The sequence below is a fragment of the Mastigoproctus giganteus genome, chromosome 5, assembly GCF_048544385.1.
Source record: "Mastigoproctus giganteus isolate SK-2022 chromosome 5, ASM4854438v1, whole genome shotgun sequence".
Taxonomy (NCBI): Eukaryota; Metazoa; Arthropoda; class Arachnida; order Uropygi; family Thelyphonidae; genus Mastigoproctus; species Mastigoproctus giganteus.
The window spans coordinates 239695905-239719561 of record NC_143579.1 but is presented as its reverse complement, the minus strand read 5'-3'; the positions used below and the strand labels follow the sequence as shown (position 1 = coordinate 239719561).

General features: G+C 35.8%; 1 protein-coding gene across 1 annotated transcript in view; it reads left to right on the top strand.

The window, feature by feature from the left end:
- The window catches only part of LOC150086320 (MAP kinase-interacting serine/threonine-protein kinase 1-like), a 164470-nt gene extending 153689 nt beyond the window's left edge, over positions 1–10781 (top strand). Inside the window, exon 12 of the mRNA XM_090374490.1 lies at positions 9933–10781. Coding sequence (XP_090230616.1) covers positions 9933–10191 — 259 coding nt within the window. The 3' untranslated portion in view covers positions 10192–10781. The remainder of the gene's footprint in view (positions 1–9932) is intronic.
- Positions 10782–23657: the final 12876 nt, after the last annotated feature.

The window sequence follows — 23657 nt, the reverse complement described above, 5'->3', positions numbered from 1 at the left end:
TCATAGCCCTTCCACTGCCACAAGGAGGCAGTTTGGTACAGTAGGGAATAGATATAGTTTCTGGTGGGGTTAAAACCTGGACTGTGCCTGAGCCTGTCAGGGAGGGTCCTAGGAGGGGAGGGAGAAAAGAACACAACTAGGGAATTTTTTTTTTTTTTTTATTGGGAAGGGAGCACGAGGGTGATAGTTGAAGTGTTGGAGAAAAGGAGATGAAAATAAAGGTGGTGGATAATAGGAAGACTATCCACCAGGAAATAGGAAATAAAAGGAACAGAGGAGGTGGGCTCCCTGTGCAGTCCATTCTCAACAGGGGCAGAATGGAAAGAACAGTAAAAGGTTTGTGGTGTAAAGTAAAGTAAACTTTATTTATTTATATTTTTATTTATGTTTGAATTTATTCCTTCCTTTTGGTCTCTGTCTGGTTGGCTATGATGTACATATACATCAATTTTTTTCCATTGTAATTACACTTGACGGGTCAGCACCCATACCCAATACACTGATAAAATACATTGTATATATTTTGTTATGGTTGCTGGGTATTTCTGCTATAACTAGTAGTGCCCCAGATCCATAATCCAGTTTAATAATTCAATACTTTTTCTTGCTTGCTTAGATGTTCAGTAATGTCTAGTGAAATTCTATTATTTTTATCAATATTTTATATATATTAGTATTAGTATTAGTAATGGCCGCATGGTGCAAGGAAGCCTATGGCTTATGCTGCACCAGCCAAAAATAAAAAAAAAAATAATAAAAAAAATATCTGAACAAAACAATCATAAAAACAAAAAAAAATAAAAATAAATAATAATAATTAATAAAAAAAAGGAAATTAAACCTATCATCCCACATGCCTCCCCTACCCGAAGGCACCATCCAGATGACCCTTGAATTTCCCCAAACTGTTGGCCTCTACCACCCATGAAGGCAACTTATTCCTGTAATTTATAACTCGCTGGCTAAAGTAAAACTTCCTGCAGTCCAATCTAAACATTTCCCCTGTAACTTGAATTTATGTCCCCTAGTTCTAGCATCATTTATAATCTTGAAAATTTCGTCCTCATTCATTTTACTGATGCCTCTCAGAGCCTTAAATATCTCAATCAAATCTCCTCTAAGGCATCTAGTTTCCAAACTCTGCAACCCACATATTCGAAGTCTTTCTTCATAAGGACGCCCTTTTGCAGATCTCACCAGCCGAGTTACCCGTCTTTGCACCCTTTCAAGAAACTCGATGTCTTTCTTTAGGTGCGGTCTCCATACTTGAACACAGTATTCCAAGTGCGGTCTAACATAAGCCTTATATAATGGGATTATCACGTCCCTATCTCTACTTGCAAAAGTTTGATAGATCATCGATAGGACACCATGGGCCTTCCTTGCAACCTGTTTACAATGCTCAGAGAATTTCATGTCTGACCATATTGTAACACCCAAGTCCCTTTCCTCCAGTACTGGGTTTAGTTGAACTCCACCAAGTGAATAAGTTATTTTGGGAGTACTGTTTCCCAGGTGTAACCTTACACTTTGTTGGATTAAATCATAGCTGCCATTTTTCTGACCATTCCTGAAGTCTATCTTGGTCTCTCTGAAGAAGCTCAGCATTCCTAACACACACACACACACACACACACACACACACGTGTGTGTGTGTGTGTGTGTGTTAGGAATTAGTTATTCTTGGTGACTATTGTCAGGGAGACAGGGAATATACTATGCAAGAAGGATAGGTGGAACAGGACCAGGGTATGTCTGGCAGGGGCAAAGTTGATGACGTTGTAGAGCAGATATCATCTTTTAAGGACACAAAAGGTGATATTGTACACGTTGGAACTAATGACATTAAGAGTAAGAGATCTACAGATTTACTCAACAAGTACAGGTCAATGTTGAAAAAAAGTCGCGAGTTAGGGTTGAATGTGAAAGTGTCTGCAATTCTGCCCAGACACGATAGGAGGTAGTATATGATGAGAGCCTTGTCGATCAATTCAGACCTGGAGAGATTGTGCAAAGCTCAAGGGGGTAGAATTTTTTTCAGCCTGGTCTGTGCTTGTTGATAGGAGACTGCATTTAAATAGAAAGGGCACAAGAATATTTGCTGATGCTATTGAGACAGTGTTAGGTGAGTCGGAAAACTGCTGGCTTAGGGGGATACACAGACTAAAAGGTTAACAGTGGCCACAGGCAGAGACAAAAGTGATTCTTGCACTGCTTCGATTAGAATGAGCAGCAGCCCGGAAAGCAAGGTAATGGAGATTTCCAGGACTGTTGGGAGTCATAGTGGAACAAGTAAATACATGGCTGTGTTAGGGTAACCAAGAGTAGGAACAGGTGCATGTATACTTGCATTTACACCAATGTTAGGAGTATAGTTAATAAATTTGATGAGCTTGAAGACATCAAAGGCAGATATTTTTGGGATATTAGAGACGTGGTGTCACACAGATATAAAAAGTGCAGAATTGAAATTTGGGGAGTACAATGTGTACAGGAAGTCTATAGTTAAGAAACACATAAAATCTAAGGAAGGCATCCAATTGATGTTGGTGGACAATGCAGTGTCGAGTCTTTTTGTGAAATAAGCACTGGGAAAGGAAAAATTAAAGTAGGTGTGTGTGTTATAGGAATCTGATGAGTATAATGAGCAATTGTGCAGAGAAATAAAGAGTGGTCCAGTAAATCAGAATGTCTTGTAATGGGGGATTTTAACTTTCCAGATATTGACTGGAACTTGTGGATTGGTCACTCGCACACTAGCAAGACTTTTATGGATTTATCGGATGATTGTTTTCTACAGCAGCATGTTTCGGAAGGCAACTAGAGGGAGTAATACTCTTGATCTGATAATCAGCAGTGATGCATTAAGAATTTGCAGATAAAGGAACCACTGGGTGACAGTGATCACAATAGAATAGAATAGAATCTTTAATTGCAGCAATGATAGACATACAATTAGTCCTGTCACGGCATGGTGGTGCCAGGGGTTAACAAAACATATTTACAAAAGAGATACACATGAGAAAAAAAGATAAATCAGATTATTAACAAAGCACAGTTTTACATTTTCAGTTCGACGAGGATACCCTTCCTGTATTTTTTATTATTGACCACTTCTTGGAGGTCCCCGTCGATGGCTTGCAGTGAGGGCATCATTTGCTTTGGCAGGAATCTGTCGGTTAGTACTAGCTGGTTACGGTTTGCTAGCAGCTCTGCTGAAGACCGGAGATAAGGGGGAGGAATGCGCCAAGAGTAGTGATCCCAGAAGTTCGGCTCTGTAATTTTACCGGTGGCCATCTTGATGGTGAACAGCAGCCTTCTTTCTCCGATGTAGGACCGGAGCCTGCGTAGGTGAAGAGCTTCTGCTAACTGCGTTGATCTGAGAGCTGGGGGAAGGTGGAGTTTGCTGTTGGCCCATTTTAGAAGCCAGAATTCGGCAGAAAATATTCTTTTAATGTTGGATTTGGCGGCCGATGCCTATATCTCTGAAGCATACAGTATTGTCGGGTAAAGGATTGATACGATGTATCTTTTTACCAGTTGTGGGTCGGTGGTGTGGAGCAGCTGTTGTTTGGCGACCCAGCATAGTGAATTCAGCCTCGACTGTATGAGGTTTATGTGATCGTTGAAAGATAGTTTGGAGTCGAAGACGACCCCCAGATCTTTGTGTGTTTGAACACTTGGAACTGAGGAGCCGTTAAGCATAGGCTCCAACGTTGTTGGGCTGTCCTTTAGAGAATAAGTTATTTGTTTGTGCCGATTTTAGGGGGTTGATTTGGAGGTTGAAGGTATTGAGGTAGTCAGCCATGTCCTGCAGTTTGCTAGTGATTTGCTGAGTGATTTCGGCTGCCGAGTTGGATGGCGATATTCTAGTAAGGAGCTTGACATCGTCAGCATATGTGATCCAATTGCACTTATTGGTCACAAATGGCACCATGATTGCTGAGAAGAGAATGCCAGACAGGACCCCCCCCCCTTGAGGTACACCGGCAGTTATGTGACGCGTGAAGGTCTTTGTTCCGATCTTTAGAACAAGGGTCCTCTTCGATAGGAGAGATTCTAGGAACCAGAGAACATCGCCGCGAAAATTGAAGTAGTTTTCTAAGAGACGTAGGAGATGAGGTATATAGATGGCATCAAATGCGGAATGGATGTCAAGATATATAACTGACAATTCCTGTCTTTGTTCAAAGGCATCTAAGATGTGCAGAGTAGTTGTTGCAAGGTTAGTTATAGTTGACCTTCCTGATATCCCATAGTGTATTTGCTGAGGACTGTCACAGAGAATTTGATGGGTGACAGACGGTAGCAATGCTTTCTCCAGAATTTTTAGCAATACAGAGGTGCAAGCGATGGGCCTATGTTCGCTTGGGAGCGTCAATTGTTGGTGCTTAGGAAGGGGCCAGACAGAGTACCTGTCTGGCCCCTTCCTAATGTACTGATGTGGGAATTACTTAAAGATGTAACTGTCATCAAGGCTAAAGGGAAGGGCTTTTGCTTTCGTAAAGGTGACTACAGAGTTCTCAGACAGTTTTTTTTTTAATTCTGTACAGTGGGATCAACTGATGATGTTACCAATGTTGAATTCTAAATGGGAAGCCTTCAGGGACTTAATTTTGGAGGCTACTAGGCTTTTCATTCCAACTAAGAAATACAGTTCAAGGTTTAGGCCTAAATGGATGTCAGATGAATTAATGAGGCTGGTGGCAGAGAAGAAAAATGTATGGGATGCATATTACCTATCAGGTGACACTGAAGCCTATGGCAGATATAAAATAATCTGTAATCAAGTCACAAAGGAGGTTAGGCAGGTGAAGGCAGATTATGAGAAATCTTTAGCAAAGGATGCAAAGAAAAACAGCAGAGTTCTTTACTTATGTAAACTCTAGAAGGAAAGAGATGAATCAGATTGGACCACTTAACATAGATGGATTGACTATTGGTGGTCATGCTCAGGTAGCTGATAAACAGAATGAGTATTTTGCATCTACATTCACACATGAGGAGTTATTCATTGAGGGGAGTACCAGAAGTTTATCAAACGCTAACAGGGAGCTAAGTGATTTTTTGTAATAACTGAGAGCAAAGTGGAGGAGAAATTGTTGAAGTTAAACATAAGGAAGGCACCTGGGGTGGATACGATCTATCCAGTTATATTAAAGGAGGCAGCAAAGAAAGTAAGCAAACCCTTAGCTATAATTATGAGAGCTTCCTTGGACTTAGGGGAGTTCCCCATTGACTGGAGGTGTGCAAATGTATCACCAATTTACAAAGGATGTTCAAAAGGTGACACAAGTAACTACAGACCTGTAGTTTAACTTGTGTTCCAGGGAAAATAATGGAATCACTGGTTAAAGAAGCATTGCAGGATCATCTAGACAAGACTGCAGTAATAGTTAAGACACAGCATGGGTTTGTTAAAGTCTTGTCTGACCAATTTGATTTGATACTATGACGTGGTCACAAAGGAACTTAATGCCAAAAATAATTTTGATATCATATACAGCAAACCCCCGCTATTCGCGGTATCTGTATTCGCGGTTTCGCGTATTCGCGATCGCCGATTTAATATAAAATGAAACCTAAAAAAATGTGAATTTTAAAGCGCCGTGAATATTTTCCGCCATAAAAAACATGGGCGCGGCTAAAATTATCTTTCCCGGTCAAAACAGCGCTCAGTGGGTGGGGAGAGGGGTGAAAAAATCGCGAGCGTGGATGTTTCTCGGTAATCCTTGTTCAGTATGTGTTAGTCATGGAAGGTTTCGTCGTTTACTTTTAATTTATATGCTTATAAACAATAAATTTATCAATTTATAAATTGATATGCTTCCAAAAGTGATAAATCTACCGTTTTGCAGTGTAAAACAGAGTTTTTCGAGTGTGTTAAAGGAAGAAAGTGACTTTATTGTGGACAAGTTCTTTCTAACCCCTACAAAAATATGGCTACGAATAAAAAGAGAAATGTGAAAATATCAAAGAAGGTGATAACATTAGCGAATAAAATTGAGTTATTAGACAAAATTTCTAATGGTGAAAGTGTCTCCTCAGTGGAAAAACATTATAAAATCAATGAGTCAACGGTACGATCAATCAAGAAATCGGAAGAAAAAATCCGCCGTAGTGTCCATGAAAACGCGCTAATTGCTTCAAAAATTTGCTCTGTAACTTGTGATGTTAAATTAGAAAAAATGGAAAAGGCTTTAAATCTGTGGATAGAAGACCGAACTCGAAATAAAATTCCGTTAAGTTCACTCATCATTCGCGAAAAGGCAAAACTCCTTTATCAACACTTTAGCGAAACTGGTGATAGCACTGGCGGGACGTTTTTTTTTGCTAGCAAAGGCGCTGGTTTGAAATTTCTAATAAATATTACATTTAATATTAAATTGTTTCTTATTTTCATTTCGATGCCATATGCTTGCATTTCACTATGTACTGTCTATGTACATAGTCATATTATGAAGGTACATATAATACATACATAGACAAAATTTTTGACTAGTTTTTCTTATATATTTCATACTTTGGAACGGAACCCCTTTATTACTATGGGAGCCATAACTCAGTATTCGCGTTTTCGGTATTCGCGACATTTCTCAGGAACGTAACCCCCGCGAATAGCAGGGGTTTACTGTACTTGAATTTCAGGAAAGCTTTTGATACTGTTGCACATGAAAGACTGCTGTACAAATTGGAGAGGTATGGCATTAAGGGTAAGTTGCTACAATGGATAAAGGGATGGTTGAGTGGGAGACAACAGAGTGTGGTAATCAGTGGACATTGCTCTTCATTGACAGATGTTATTAGTGGAGTTCCCCAGGTTTCGGTGTTGGGCTCATTATTGTTTTGTATATTTATCAATGACATTGATGAAGGTATATCGGGTTTAATGTCCAAGTTTGCAGATGATACAAAGGCTGACAGGGTTGGTAAAGACAGTATGCTACTCCAACTGGATCTAGATAAGTTGGGAAAATGGGCTGAGAAGTGGCAACTGAAGTTTAACATTGACAAATTCAAAGTACTGCATATGGGTAGCAATAACCGAAGAGAAATGTACCAACTGTGTGGTACTACACTCAGGGAAGTGGAAAGTGAAAAAGACCTGGGAGTAATTGTGCAGTCAAATGTGAAGTTTTCTGAGCAGTGCAGATGGGCTGCCAGGGCAGGTCATGGAGTCTTGTTAATGATATACAGGCATACCTCGAATAACGAATAGGATGCGTTCCACGAAATTACTTCGTTAAGCGAAACTTCGTTTTCAGAGGTAAAAATACTATGGCCAGAATAGGGATACGTTCCTACGTAAAGAAAATGAAAAGCTTTTTTTTTTCGAACAAAGAAAAGTTTTATTAAATAAACATTCAACTTACAAAGTGAAATCACATTTTAAAATATGAGTCTAAAGTTGATTGCTTATGCTTTTTTTCTCTTTCATTTAACAATTGCCTATACGGAGTTATTGCATTTAACACTGATCGCTTAACAATAAAACTTCTTCCTAAATCAGGATCATTTTCACTAAAAAAATTTAAACGTTTTCAATGTCATTTAAGCAGCTTTTTAAATCTTTGTTAACACTTTTTCGGCAGGAACTTCTTTAACTTCATCTTCATTATCTTTGTCTTCGTCGCCAACAAGGTTTTCTAAATCTTCCACTGAAAAACCATCATCTTCTGCATTCAATAAATTTCTAACATCCTCTTCATCGACATTTTCGAAACCTATTGATTGAGCCATCTGGATAACTTCATTTCTAATTTCTTGGATGCTATTTTCTTCTTCTAGTACAACTTCTGGCCATATTTTGTGCCAAACTCCATTTAAGCATTTCTTAGTGACTTCTTTCCAAGAACTATCAATGTTTTCAATTGCCTTTTTAATGGTGTAGGTTTTCCAAAAAGTTTTAACTGTCATTTCCTCTTTATCCTCTAGTTCAGTTAAATTGCTTAATGTTCGACGCAGATAATAAGCTTTAAATGATGCTATCACTCCCTGATCCAATGGTTGAATCAGAGAAGTTGTGTTTGCTGGAAGAAACACAACTTTGACAGGAATGCATGTGTCCAACGTGTTAAGATCAGTAGGATGTCCCGGAGCATTGTCTAACAACAAAAGAGCTTTTTCTTCAAAGTTGTTTTTTTGACAATACCGTTTTACTTCAGGACAAAAGTGATTAACAAACCAATCAGTAAATAACTCCTTGGTAACCCACGCCTTTCTGTTTGCTTTCCATATTACAGGTAAATTCATTTTTATGTTACCTTTTAATGCCCTCGGATTTTCTGAATGGTAAACTAATAACAATTTTAATTTATAATCGCCAGAGGTATTTGATCGAAAGAGTAACATTAAACGGTCTTTGGCTGCTTTGAACCCAGCAGCTGGTTTTTCTTCAATAGAAATGAAACTTTTTGTTGGTAGCCATTTCCAGAACATACCGCTTTCGTCAACACTGAACACCAAATTTGGTGGAAAATTTTCACGTTCAATTATTTCCTTTAGTTTTTCTGAAAACTTATTTGCGGCTTCTCCTGTTAATTTTACACTATGAACCCTGGCCCGTTTTTTAAATTTCTCGAACCAACCACGAGAAGCCCAAAAGGTTTCCGTAATTTCGTCAGTTTGTTTAGATTTCAGGCGATTAAACTGGAATATTTTTTTTTTTTATGTTAAATGGGGCTTGAAATTGCGGACTTCGTTATATCGAAGCTTCGTTATCAGAGGTAACGTTAACCGAGGTATGCCTGTATAGGAATTTTGCTAGCAGAGATGGAGGTGATTATCCCATTATACAAGGCAATGGTCAGGCCCCACCTTTGGTACTGTGTACAGGATGTAGAGTTGCAAGAAAGAGTACAAAGAAGGGCAACAAGATTGGTGAGTAGAACAAAGAGGTTCTCTTACCAAGAAAGGCTTAAGTTCTGCAAATTTCAGTGCCTGGAGTGCAGGCACCTGCGAAGTGATCTAATTGAGGTGTAATAAGGCCTTGAATGGGCTTGAAGAATCTCATCAGCATTCAGCAAGCTGAATGCTGATGGGATTCTTCCTCTAGCTCAAACTAAGAAAGCGGACACAGTTTCAAATTGAGGAAAGATAGTTGTAGAATAGATGTGCAGAAATTTACCTTTAGCCAGCGGATGGTTGATTGGTGGAACAGGTTCCCATCTTTTGTTGTGGAAGCCAGCCTAAATAAATTTAAGGCTGAGCTGGACAGGCATTTGGAACAACTGGAGGGGTGAAATGGGAAGTTTTTTTTTTTTTTTTTTTTGGCATAAGCTTGCTTTCTTGCATTGTATGCGTCTACTAATGCCAATGCTAATTTAGAAGTTCTCTGAGTGAAAACATTAATCTGTATTAGGGTTTTCTAGATACTGGTTTCTGAAAGTTATCAATTTTGATAATAAATGTTAGTTTCTATAGGTGGTGCATATGGTAGTATATCAGGTGTATAGCTTGAAAATATTGATAATTATAATTGGATTTTTCATTGTCAGGGTGACATATGCACAATTTAGCCTGATTTGCTTTACACAAATTGAAATATATCTGATGTTAGATATCTGACTGCTAGTTACACTTGAAAATATTGGTGGTTGAGTGTGCATTTCATAATGTGCAGTCTGTACTTGCAGAATCTGTTCAGTATCTGAAAACAATAAAAAAAATTATTTTTAACCATCTTTTAATATTACTGTATAATATTAAAAGATGTAATCCTTTCCGTGTGGGGAAAGAACTTTAACAAAGTTTATGAAATTATATAATTTTATTCTCGTATAACTGTTACACTCACTCTCCCTCTGTAAAATATATATATTTTTTTAATTTGGTATTGATTGTAAATTAAAATTTATACAAAATTATCTATACGACCAGAAAAACTAGAATTTAAGTGTGATTATTTCTCTTTTTTTTTCTTTCTCTCTTAGAAATCAGAGTGCAAAAGAATTGGCAGTTTTTACCAACAGTGCTAATGCTATGAAACGTCTCTGTCTCCACCAGATGGCATTCAGTATGGAGTTTAATCGCATCTTGCACTTTACAGATGATGATTCTGGTGTGTCCATGACATACAGCACACCATCCACCAGCCCTTCTCTTCCACTTAACCTTTCTCCACCCAGTGAGTCAAAGCTTGCTCAACGTCGATTGTCCAGCCAGAGAAAAGTCTCACCACCTCTTCTCTGATTAAATGTCAAAGGCCTTGTTAAACAAAGGTTTTGCTTCGTCCTTTTTAATTTCTTTAAATTGCATCTTCATTACTTTGTGTGTAAAGTATGCTTACTACCTACATGGTCTTTAAATAATGGTGTTAAGCACAGTGTTACTAGATCTGCATTTTATTGACTGGGATTAAAAAATTCTAGTAATAAAAGAAAAAAATTCCTACTTTCTCTGTAAATTTGTCCATATTGTTAACAGCGAGAAGCCTCGATTCTTGCAATTATCTGCATATATCTTTTATATACCAGGCTGGTATTTGTGTCCCTCCATATGGTTGGGTTCTATACTTGGTTTTCCAAGTGAATTTTAAGAATGGCACTTTCTACACTCCATCTTCCATTATCACTAATTTTGGAAAAACAAAAAATTTTAATATCAAAAAAATTTTTTTTTCCATTGTGATAATAACTGTTAATTTTTGCTTCTTAGTATATTTTCTTTTAGCTTGTTTCTTTTATACTGAAAATGTCGTGTCTGTGAAGGTTCAGATAATCATTTCTTTTAGGAATATCAAAAATTCTACTTGTGTAGTGGTAGAATTTCTTAAGTGGGGAAAAAACAATTAAAAAAAAAAAAAAAAAAAATGTGTGTGTCTTAAGTAATGAGTTAAATCAGATTTAAAAATATAAAAGCAACCAAAAAAAATTCAGTGTTTTGCCAGCTTTAAATTTGTAATCATCTTACCTTTTTAAATGAAATTTTTGTGCAGATTTTTAAAAACACACACTCTTCATATAGGCAAGTTCTTCCAGCATTATCTGCTAGTTTTTAATGGTTTTAAATTACTAGAGAAATGTGCCTGATTACTAAAAAGACGTGTGGCTGTCACTTAGCATTAGTTTTCTAGTTAGGAAAGTGTAGCCAGGTTTTGTAAGCAAATGTAATTAGTTGTTAGAAGGGGAAAAAGAATCTACCTCGTGAGTTTCTTGTGACAGCACAGTAGTGACTGTAGATATAAAAGAAAAAGTTGGAAATTTTCAGAATAGTTTCACTAACTACACTTCAAAATAACTGTCTTGTCTGATTGGGCACGTCTTTGCAGACAAAGTAAGAAACTGCTGGTATGTGTATCTTCTGTTTTTAATTTCACCTAAAATTTTGGAAGACAATCTTTTTTAACTTTATTTTTAAAAAACACCATGATTTATATGATAAATCATGGGGTGTATGTATATGTACAAGAATAGATATTCAAATATTTTATTGCATAATTATTGCCTTTTATCTTTATCTTGTTTGAGCAGGGAAAATAAAGTTGTGCAAATAGCCATTATTTCCAAATACAAAATTAAGATAAAAGTTAACATAAAACAGTTTAACATAAAAAGTTAACAAAAACAGACATCTCAAAAATTTGGCAACCTTCTATGTAGTAATTCTGAAGTCTTGTTCATTAACCAGAGGCTTATGTTTTTTAATTACAATCATTTGTCCTCCAAGTTTTCTATAAATATATTTTTTAGTTAAATTTCAATATCCCTGTTAATTAGTTAAACCTATGTTTAGGAATATATTATATTGAATACGTAAAAATTAAAACTTCTTAAGAGAGAATCCCCCTGACAAATTTCTAATTATATTTATAAAAAGAGAGGTTCAGTGATATGCAAAATGTTGATCAGTACTTTCTCTCAGTTATGATCCCCAAATTTAAAGAAAATTTAATAGTAAAAGATGAGAATTATTTTAAGTTTAGAAAAAATGTAATTTATGATTCATTTTAAGCCAATGTTTTAAAGATATTTTTATCCATAAGTTTGCAGCATTCTGGTTTGGTTTTTTTTTTTTTGTTAGTTGTTGACACATCAGCTTCTGTGGCCATAATGCGCCTCCCAAAGTTTTTGCATTTTACTCTGATCTAAGCCTGAGGCAGGATTCAAACCCGTGACCTTTGGGTTGCCCACCTGGCTAGCCCGGTTGGCCTGGTTTGATTTAATGGTTTCATTAAATTAATGAAAGTTGTTGGTGTGTTTTGTAATTTTTTAAACTACCAAATACCTGTAATTTAAAAAATCATCAAAAATTATTAGGTTTATATAATACAATTATTCTGTAATATGTGAGTAAAATAATTGGGTTTTTTTTTTTTTTGTTTTTTTTTTAAGCCTTAAATATATGGTGTTGGATCACCTTTTTCTTTTAATACAGCTTATATTCTACATGGAATAGATTCAAATAAATCTTGAACTGTCTTAAGAGGAATATTGGACAATTATTTATGGAGGAACATTTCAAACCCCTTGAGTGATGAAGGTGGAGGAAATCTGCTTCTCACTCTCCTTTCCAAATATGCCTACAGAGGCTCAATAATGTTTAAATTTAGTGATTGTGCAGGCCATGGTTTCATGCTCCTCAAACCAAGATTGGGCACATCTGGCTGTGTTATGTATTGGAGTATTAACATTTTGAAACATGGCATCATTTGTGGGAAACAGTGTTGACACTGTGAGATGAGCTTGGTCACCCAAAATATCAAGGTAATCACTGATGATTAATGATTGACACAAGACAGTCTGGATGATTCACTTCTTTGGCATTTGCCAAATATAAACTCTCACTGAAGTTGAAAAAAGGCTGAATGATGATTTGTGTGAAAATATGACATTTCCAATCATTAGGTGTGCAGTTTTTGTGCTCTTTACACCATTACATCCTCTTTCTATCATTACCATCAGTATTGAGTGACTTGGCAATAGTGCCCCTGCTATAAATTTCAGCTTTATATAGTCCGAGCCAAACTGTTTTGCTAGAAACTGGATTACTCAGACGCACATTAAGTTTTGCTGTTATTTTTGATGCAGTAGTTTTATATTTTCTGGCTACAATCCTTTCAGTACCCGGCAGTCTCTTTCAGTCTTTTTCGATTTTCTGACACAGTTTATCCAATTAGATTTTGTTTTTCCATACTTAGTGAATCACATCACTAAGTATGGAAACACACATCACTTTTGATGCATATACATTAAAAATCAGCATTTTTAATCACTGATACTCCTGATAAACATGCACCAACAATTTTTGACCTCTTCAGAATTCAGACAGGTTGGTCATTTTCTTCATGTACCTTTATATCACCCCTAAATAAACATCAATTTTTATCATCTTCACATCTTTTTTTTTTTTTTTAATCTCTTCCCTTCACAGTTGTACTACCTACAGTACTGTGAAGTACTGTAGGTAGTACAGTACTTCATAAAACGAAAAAAAAATAAATAAATAAAAAAAATAACCTACATACTCATAAATATGTCATACAGCCATCTTTCATATCTGGTGTTTCCATTATTCATTCACCTCCTGTATATTAGGTGCACAGTATAGTTTTGATATATGATAATAATAATGAGAATTATTTTAAGTTTAAAAAATTGTAATTTATTGATAGTAAGAATTTAACTGCACCTTTTACTTGCTACAGTTCTAGGATTAAGCATTATTGATAATATAACTTATATCATGCAGTATGTTTCATTATTCATCCAGATTGATTTATTCACAAATAACATTGAAATCGCAAGTACTTGACAATGCATTTTAATCTACACAAGTGTCTTCAAATCATAATAACTAATACTATATATGTAATAATACTGTTTAAAATTTTACCTTTCACATTCTGATTTCTCATTTTCTTTTCACACTGTCATTTTACTCCTGATTACCAGCAGTTTCTTATTTTTTAAAGAGATAAATGTATACTTTGGTTTATGTTTCTGTTTTGTTCTATGTTTTATGGTTTTATGCCAAATGAAAGGAATGGCAAGTGATAATTTGTTTTTGTTCTTTTCAAGAACTTTGTTTTTCCAAGTTTCCTGAGTTAAACATGGGAAAATTTGTTCTTATTTTTTTTTTTTTCTTTTTTTTATGTGATGGAATTTTTTTTAATTTGTTTTGATTGAACTGTTATTTGTTTGTGCCAGTTAAATGCTTTAGAAAGCAATGTGAGAGTCAATTGTGCAAAAGATTCTTTTGTGGATTTATCCCAGTGATTGGAGGTATACACTCATTGCAATGACTAATCCACAAGGATTTAAAAGCAACAACAGGACTGGTACAACAATCTGTTTGTGATTGCTCAATGGAGATATTGATCTGCAAAGAATGGTTATACTTGCAGATAGTTTTGAGATTAAGTACTTTTTTTAGGCTTACTAAAGTATTGCCAACCATAATTTCCTCTTTTATTTATTTTTTTTTTTTGAAGTGGGCACCGATCTTTTGTTTTAGATGTCAAAATAAGAATAAAATTCTTTTAATTCACTTTTTATTCTGATTAATGATTTAGTTTGTGTACTTAATGCTCTACCATAATTCTTACATAAAAAGTACAATTTTACTTGATCTGTGTGGTAATAGACTGGTTTGCATATGTTTGACTGGTTTTGCAGATTGCTGTTTTAAATCAAACTTATAATTGAAATTTATCAAAAACTTAACATAATGCAAATTCATAATGTAACCACAAATCAAACAGGGGTTAATAACACTGTTTAAATAAAAATTCCTTATATTATTTATTGTAAACTTATGATACGTTGTTCAAAACTAATTAAAATAATTAAATACATTATGAAATAACTTTACAATGGCATAGCACAAATGTCTATGCCACAAACGAAACTGGAAATTTATGTGTTGGCAATTCAGAAATTCAAGGTATCACTTTTGTTTTAATTTAATCCTTTCTTAGGAAATTTATAAGTTGTGTATGCACTTAATTTTTTTTTTTTTTTTTTTCCATCGAGGAATGGTAAGCACTCGACAGTGCTTAAAATATTGCACAATAAAATTTAGTTGAAATGCTTCATCCCAGTCCCAGATGTTTGTATATTCCAGAAGGATAACTTCATAGTTGTCAAGTGTATGTACAACTTATGAATTGCCTTATAGATAGGAGTGCTTTGTAGTGCCAAAGTGGATGTTGTATATTTTAACATTATCGCACAACTTGTCCAACTGTAGATACTAGCATAAAATGGCTTCCTGATACAAGTACCTGAATGACCCGAGGGAATTTTTAAAAATGGCCGAAGGAGAATTGCATAGTCCATTTTCTGAATTGTGCATTTTTAAAGAATTTTGTAGGCTTTTTAAACCAGAGTTGTAGGTAGAATTTTACAGAAAAGTATAAAATTGGTAATTAATTGATATTTCTAAAAGTTAAAAAATGCGATTTAAATAAGAACAAATTGGGTTGGTGGCATGGAAATTATTATTAAAAGTTATATGCACAATTATAGAATGTCATTCAGTGTATACTGATAATTTTTAGGATATTTTCTTCCCCCTCCCCCAACTGTTTTCTTTTGAGTTGTGTCAAATGCCAGTCTTGCATTTTTAAACTTATTTTTATGTTAATGTAATAGAAAAACTTTTAGCATTGAGGAACTTCACAGATGTTAAGGAGGATGTCAATAAATTGTGATATGCATTGTTTAAAAAAATTATATTTTGTTTTAATTATAATATTAATTTTGAATGACTGTTGATTTTTCAAGCTGTGCAATTCCCCTTAAACTCCAGTTTTATTTTTTATTTTTAACAAGAACTGAAACATTAGTGATAATAAAATAATATAATTTTAGTACCTAACAGTATTAAACTAGCCAGACGAGTTCTTCAAATACCTAATAATTGTGAAAAAAAAAAATCCGCCAATCTAAGGAAGTATTATGTTATTTCCGTCCATAGATATGTGGTATGCTAAAAATCAGAGCTCATTCCATGAGCAGGTATCCTTAAAGTGAAGGAATTTGTCTGCTCATGTACCTCATACAAGAATTGCTGTTTATGTGTTTTATCTCACTTTCCAATAACAATTGTATTATGGCATGTCACCAAGTTACCAGTTTGAAACCAAGATGTGAACAACAAGTGGTATTTGTATGAACAGATGTTGAGAATAAAGGGGTTACAACAATATGATAGTCTTCTTTTTTTTTTCCCCCTCTCTATAACAGCTATAGCATTAAACACTACCTGTCTTGATTTATTTTTCTTAGTTATTTATATTAATGAAAATCTATTTCTTGATTTCACTGAAAATCCTTCATTGAAAGTACTTTGCAATGAAAGAGTTTCAGTTGATAAGACATATAGCAGAGTGAAAATCTTAAGAAATAAAGGAAAATATTTTTCCTCATGAAAACACATGCCAGAGATGAAAATTATTTAAATTTTCAAAATCCAGAACAGCAAATGTACTGCCAGCATTTCAGAATTCCCCACAGAATTATCATCAGGCTAAACACTGAAGAATATTAGAGATAATTCAATAATGTCACCAGTACAGCTTAGTATTTGTATTGCATATGGGTTTTTAGAAAATTTTAGAAAATTTTCTCTGTCTGTAACATTCAAATAAATTAAGCTTTATATTCGAATGATAAAGTGCATTCTTTTAACTTGATTTTTAGGTAGACATCACATTCTTCACATCACGTCCTTCTCAAATTATACAAAATCTTTTGTTATATGCAGAGTTTACTTCTTACACTGACTTTAAAATTTTGATGTTTTAGTGTATAGTAACTGTAGTTAGCAATATGATATTTCACACATAAATGGATTTCTTAATACAGTCCATTCCGGTTATTTGGGACACATCGGGACTAGTGCATTTTGGCCCGATTAAGCGGCTGCCCCAATTATCCGAAGTTTCACGTAAATAGTTAAAAATACAATGTACCCCCCCCCTTTATACAATTGGTTCACTGTACAATCAAATCACATTATGACGAACTCAACACAGTCAAGTACCGTTCACTATACAATGTGCAGTAAGCGCCGGTCATTGTGATCACGTTAAACAGCGATTCTAATTGGCGAAAATAGGAGGAATATTATCCACAGGCTATAAAAGCAAAGATATATTAAGCAGAAATTTACCCTTTATTATCTTACCAATTAAAAAAATTAAATGATACGTGAAAATCGGAATAATTAATACGCACTGTAATATGTACATACGAACTAGTTGACATTTGTGGGTGGGGGTTAAAATTTAAAACAGTAAAAGGATAAGCAATTAATAACAAAGAACACGGCACACACAAATTGCAAGTAACACAATACGTGCAAGTGAGAACCGAGTAACAAGTTACAAAGCTTTAAAAATAGGAATGAAGAGAAGATCTGAAAATTAATTTTTTTTATATGATTGAAGATTTCATGGAAGTGTAAACACATTCTACCATAATAACCCACAGAATTCTAGCTGTCAGTATTATCGCATATTCAGTAAGATAGAGTTTACTGTCCATTTATGGTAGATTTCACTAACAGAAAAGCCCAATAAAACAGGTGACTGCTAATTGTTTTATGGTTGTGATCTCCAGAATTTCTACCGAACCACGTGGTACTGTCGGAGACAATCGTAGGGTAATCTCCAGTGCTGCTGTCTCCTGTCCCAATTAAAAGGCATTCTGTCCCAATTAAGCGAAGTAAACCCTGGCTATTTTCTGGATTGGTTTCTGTTTTTTTATGATTTGCCTCAAATACAGTGAAACTTCTCCTAACAGACACCTCTTGTTAAGACATCTCTCTACAACGGACATTTTCAAATTCCCCAACTCAACTCTTGGTTTTAACGTGTTTGCAACTTCTGTCTAGCGGACATTCTCTGTAACGGATGCGGACAGGCAATCTGCACTATTTCGTTTAGATTAGCACTTAATTTGATCTCCCCATAACGGACAGCGGGCGAGCTTACGGCCCTTTTTCTAGGAACTTTTCTTCCACGTATTGCCTCAATCGTGTGTTTTTTTTTTCTATTTCCGATTCTCTGAATTTTATCAAGGTTTACGTCGCAGTTCTAAACCCTTTTTCAAGAATTTTAAGGCACGTGTAAAACTTCTGATGAATTTGGTGTGCGCAGGGGGGGAATATGGTCGGCCTTTCGTCTTTTCAGTTTTAGTTTTGTTCAGTGTCGTGTGAAGTGCACAATGTCTTCTCGTAAACATTTAACTTCAAAAGATAAAGTCAAACTCATTAATGCGTATGATCGGCAAAAAAATAGTGTTCGCAATCTCGCTGCAAAATTCAAAATCGGGGAGACGCAGATAAGCGACATCCTAAAGAAAAAAAATGAACTGCTTAAACAATTTTGGCAACACGGAAATGATCAGGTTCAAAAATGATTCCCGAAAACTGTTGGACTTCAAATTGACAATGTTACGTATGAGTGGTTTTGTCGCGAACATGCTAAAAAAATTCCCATTAATGGGCCTATTATTAGGGAAAAGGCTTTGGAGGTTGCGAAATCTATGGGAGTAAATGAGTTCAAAGCTTCTGTGGGATGGCTAGACAAGTTCAAAACTCGGCATAAAATTTCTTGGAAAACCGTAAGTGGTGAAGGTGGATCTGTTGATATTGGGGTTGTAACAGAGTGGACCGTCAAACTGGAAGATTTATGTCATGATTTTGAAGCTAAGGATATTTACGACTGTGACGAAACGGTTGTTTTTTAAAGCTCTTCCTGAAAAAACGGACTCTAAAAAACGAAAAGTGCCAGGGCGGAAAAATTTCTAAGGAACGCTTGACTGTACTATTGTGTACAAATATGCTGGGAGACTTTGAACAACCTCTTGTTATAGGAAAACCACAAAATCCTCGTTGTTTCAAGGGCATAAAGTTGAATCTTTTGAATGTTGACTGGAAGTCTACATTCAAAATGTTGACTGGAAGTCTACATAAAAAAGTGTGGATGATACGAGATATCATGAACGAATGGATAAGTCACTTTAACCAAAACATGATTTGTCAAAACAGAAAAATTATTCTTTTCATGGATAATGCTGCATCTTGTGCACAATTCAATGTGCACCCGCACATTGAATTGTGCAACATTCAAATCGTTTTTCTGCCACCAAACACATCTGCAGAGTGTCAGCCCTTGGATCAAGGGATAACAAAAAAATTTTAACTTCACTACAGAAAACGTGTTTTAAGACATCTCATTGCAAACATGAATGATGTAACATGTGCAAGTGACCTTGCAAAGAAAATCAGCATCCTAGATGTGATTCAATGGATTTCCTCTTCAGTAAACACAATTAGAAAACAAACTGTTGTGAACTGTTTTGTAAAGTCTGGCTTCTCAAACGCAAAAATTGACGTGAACAGCAATGTGGAGCACCAAGAAGAACAATAACTTCAACGTCTATCGATAACGTACGATACTTCAGCTACAGGTGACCCTGGCTACAAAGATATAGACTCGGAACCTCACTACAGAAGATGGTGCACTAGATATCAACGACATTATCATTGATATTTTTCAAGAAGTTCCTCATGAAGATGAAGAAATGGAAGGAGGTCATTCTGTCGAAGAACATATTAACGACGAACCACCAATGAAAATAGAAGAAGCGCTCATACAAATCAATCGTTTAAAAATGTTTTTCGCCGCTGAAGAAGATACTGAAGGAATTTCGATGGTTTCTTCACTCCAAACAAATATTGAAAACAAAATTATCAGGTGGAAGAAGGTGCAGAAGAAAATAAGTGATTACTGTATGTATTTTTCTTAAGATAAAGTCATAATATGCATAGTATTATGCATAATATTATTTTTGTAAATAATATAGATACAATTGTATGTATATTATTTACAAAAATATTGTTCAAAATCTGTATATATTTTAATTTAATTTTACATTAAACGGTTAACGATTTTTCTTTCTTTTTTTTTTTTTTTTCTCCCTCAGACTTCTTGTTAATGGACACTTCTCTCTAACGGACACATTTTCGTTCCCCATGGCTGTCCGTTAAATGGAAGTTTCACTATAAATGGCTGCTCCGATTAACCAGTGTCCCAAATAACCGGAATCCACTGTATTTGATATTTCTTAATATTTGATATCATATATTTGGATCTTAGAAAAACCTTTGATACTGCTGCACAAATTGAAGCAGTGGGAGGCAAATTGCTGCTATAAATAAAGGGATGGTTGAGTGGGAGAAGACAGTGGTAATCAATGGAAACTGCTCTTCATGGACTAATGTTATTATTGGAGTCCCTCAGAGTTCAGTGTTAGGTCCATTGTTATTTTCTGTATTTATAAATGATATTGATGATGGTATATCAGGCTTAATGTCCAAGATTGCAGAAGTTACGAAGGTTGGCAGGGTTGTTAATGACACTAATGACACTATGCTGCTGCAACAGAATCTAGAAAAGTTGAGCAGATGGGCTGAGAGGTGGCAAATGAAGATTAACATTGACAAACGTAAAATACTACACATGGGAAGCAGTAATCCCAGAGTAACATATCAACTCTGTGGTATCACACTGATAGTGGTAGAGAATGAAAAGGACCTGGGGGGTAATTGTGCAGGCAGATATGAAGTTTTCTGAGCAGTGCAGACTGTCTGCAAGAATAGCTCATAGTGTCTTGTCAATGATATACAGGAATTTTTCTAGCAGGGATAAGGAAGTGATTATCCCGTTGTATAAGGCAATGGTCAGGCCATACCTTGAGTACTGTATACAGGTCTGGAGGCCTCATTTTAAGAAGGATGTAGAGCTGTTGAAACGAGTACAGAGAAGGGCAACAAGATTAGTGAATAGAACAAAGGATTTCTCTTACAAAGAAAGACTTAAATTTTGCAAATTACAGTGTCCAGAGACTAGGCACCTGCGAGGTGATCTGATTGAGGTGTATAAAGCCTTGAATGGTTTGAGCATGCTCAATGCAGATGGGACTCTTCTTCTTGCTCAGAATAATTGCCTGAGAGGGCATAAATTCAAATTGAGGAAAGACTGTTGTGGGATAGATGTGTGGAAGTTTGCCTATATCCAGCGGGTGGTTGATTGCTGGAACAAACTTCCATCTGTCATTGTAGAAGTTGATAGCTTAAATAGATTCAAGGCAGAACTTAAACATTTGGAGCGAGTGGATGGGTGAAATAAGGAGTTTTTTTTTTTTTTTTTTTTTGGCTGATGCTAAATAACGGGTAGCCAACGAGTCGATCGCGGATTTAATTTCGGTCGATCACTGCGAATTTTAAATATACAGTCATCCCTCGATTTGTGCAATGTAATTTTTGAGATCGTAGATCGTGGCACATTTTCAAAGAAAAAAGTAGATTACATAACAAATTAAGTTGGCCACTCCTGCTATATAAGCCAGCTTTCTTGCATCATGTGCCTTTGCTAATGCAAATTTAATATTCTTTGAGTCAGTAATAATTGCATTTTTTTTTTTTTTTTTTGAAAATTGGATTTCAACTATTTCTCAAATAAATAAAATAAATATTTTTAGTCTTTAGAACAAGGACTTAAAATATCAGAATATAATTGACAGCTATTCACATCAGTTTTTTTTAACAGATTTGTCTAATTTTTGAAGTGCATTTCATCAGTCATTCATGTAGTTGCTTCCTGAGGAGAGAATTAGACTTAAAGGCTGACTTTAGCAGTAGCATTAGTAGAGGCATATGATGCAAGCATATGCAGCATCAGCCAAAAAAAAAAAAAAATAATAATAATAAAACACTCCCATTTCATCCCTCCCTTCGTTCCAAATACCTGTCCAGCTCAGCCTTAAATTTATTTAGGCTATCAACTTCCACAACAAAGGATGGAAGTCTGTTCCATCAACCAACTACTCGCTGGCTAAAAGCAAACTTCCACACATCTGTCCTACATCTGTCTTTGCTCAATTTGAATTTATACCCTCTCAGGTGATTATTCTGGGCAAGAGAAAGAATCCCATCAGCATTCAGCATGCTCAAACCATTCAAGGCTTTATATACCTCAATCAGATCACCTCGCAGGTGCCTAGTCCTCAGACACTGTAATTTGCAAAATTTAAGCCTTTCTTCGTAAGAGCACCCCCTTTGTTCCATTCACTAATCTTGTTGCCCTTCTCTGTACTCGTTCCAACAGCTCTGCATCCTTCTTAAAATGAGGCCTCCAGACCTGTATACAGTACTCAAGGTGTGGCCTGACAATTGCCTTATCCCTACTAGAAAAATTCCTGTATATCATTGACAAGACACTATGAGCTACTCTTGCAGACAGTCTGCACTGCTCAGAAAACTTCATATCTGACTGCACAATTACCCCCAGGTACTTTTTGTTCTCTACCACTGTCAGTGTAGTACCACAGAGTTGATACATCACTCTGGGATTACTGCTTCCCATATGCAGTACTTTTCATTTGTCAATGTTAAACTTCATATGTCACCTCTCAGCCCATCTGCTCAACTTTTCTAGATTCTGTTGCAGCAGCGTACAGTCATTAACAACCCTGCCAACCTTCGTATCGTCTGCAAACTTGGACATTAAGCTTGATATACCATCATCAATATCATTTATAAATACAGAAAACAACAATGGACCCAACACAGAAGCCTGTGGGATTCCACTAATAACATTAGTCCATGATGAGCGGTGTCCATTGATTACCAATCTGTCTTCTCCCACTCAACGCACCCTTATCCATAGCAGCAATTTGCCTCCAGTGCCACACTGCTCCTCTTCCATGTGCAAGAGTATCTGTAGCCTTTTTAGATCCAAATAATGATATCGAAGTTATTTCTTGCATCCAGTTCCTTTGTGACCACATCATAGTATTCAATCAAATTGGTCAGGCAAGACACTCCCTTAACAAAACCATGCTGCGTCCCAGGTATAACTGAAGTCTTGTCTAAATGATCCTGCAGTGCTTCTTTAATCAGTGCCTCCATTAATTTTCCTGGAACAGAAGTTAAACTAACAGGTCTATAATTACTTGTTTCACCCTTTGATAACTGTTTTCATCCTTAGGTAAATAACTCTTTATTTTTCTTTGCATCCTTTGCCAAAGATTTCTCATAATCTGCCTTTTCCTGCCTAATCTCCTTTGTGACTTGGTTACAGACCAGCTTATATCTATCATAGGCTTCCATGTCACCCATTAATATATATGTATCCCATGCATTTTTCGTCTCTGCCACATGTCTCGTTAGTTTATCGGACAGACATCCATTTCGGCCTAAACCTTGAACAATATTTCTTAGTTGGTATGTAAAGCCTAGTAGCTTCCAAGATAAATTCTTTGAATGCTTCCCATTTTCAATTTGCTGTTGGTAACATCATCAGTTGGTCTCACCATATAGAATTTTTAAATACTGTCTCAGTCCATCGTAGTCGCCTTTACGAAAGCAAAAACCCATCCCTTTACCCCTGATGGTAGTTACCTCTTTGAGTAAATCTCACTTCAGCACACTGTGATCACTGCCACCTAGTGGTTCCTTTATCGGCAGATTCTTAATGCATGAAGAATCACTACTGATAATCAGATCAAGAGTATTACTCCCTCTAGTTGCCTCCTGAAAATGCTGATGTAGAAAACAGTCATCCAATAAATCCACAAAAGCCTTGCTAGTGTGTGAGTGACCAGCCCCCAAATTCCAGTCAATATCTGGGAAATTAAAATCCCCCA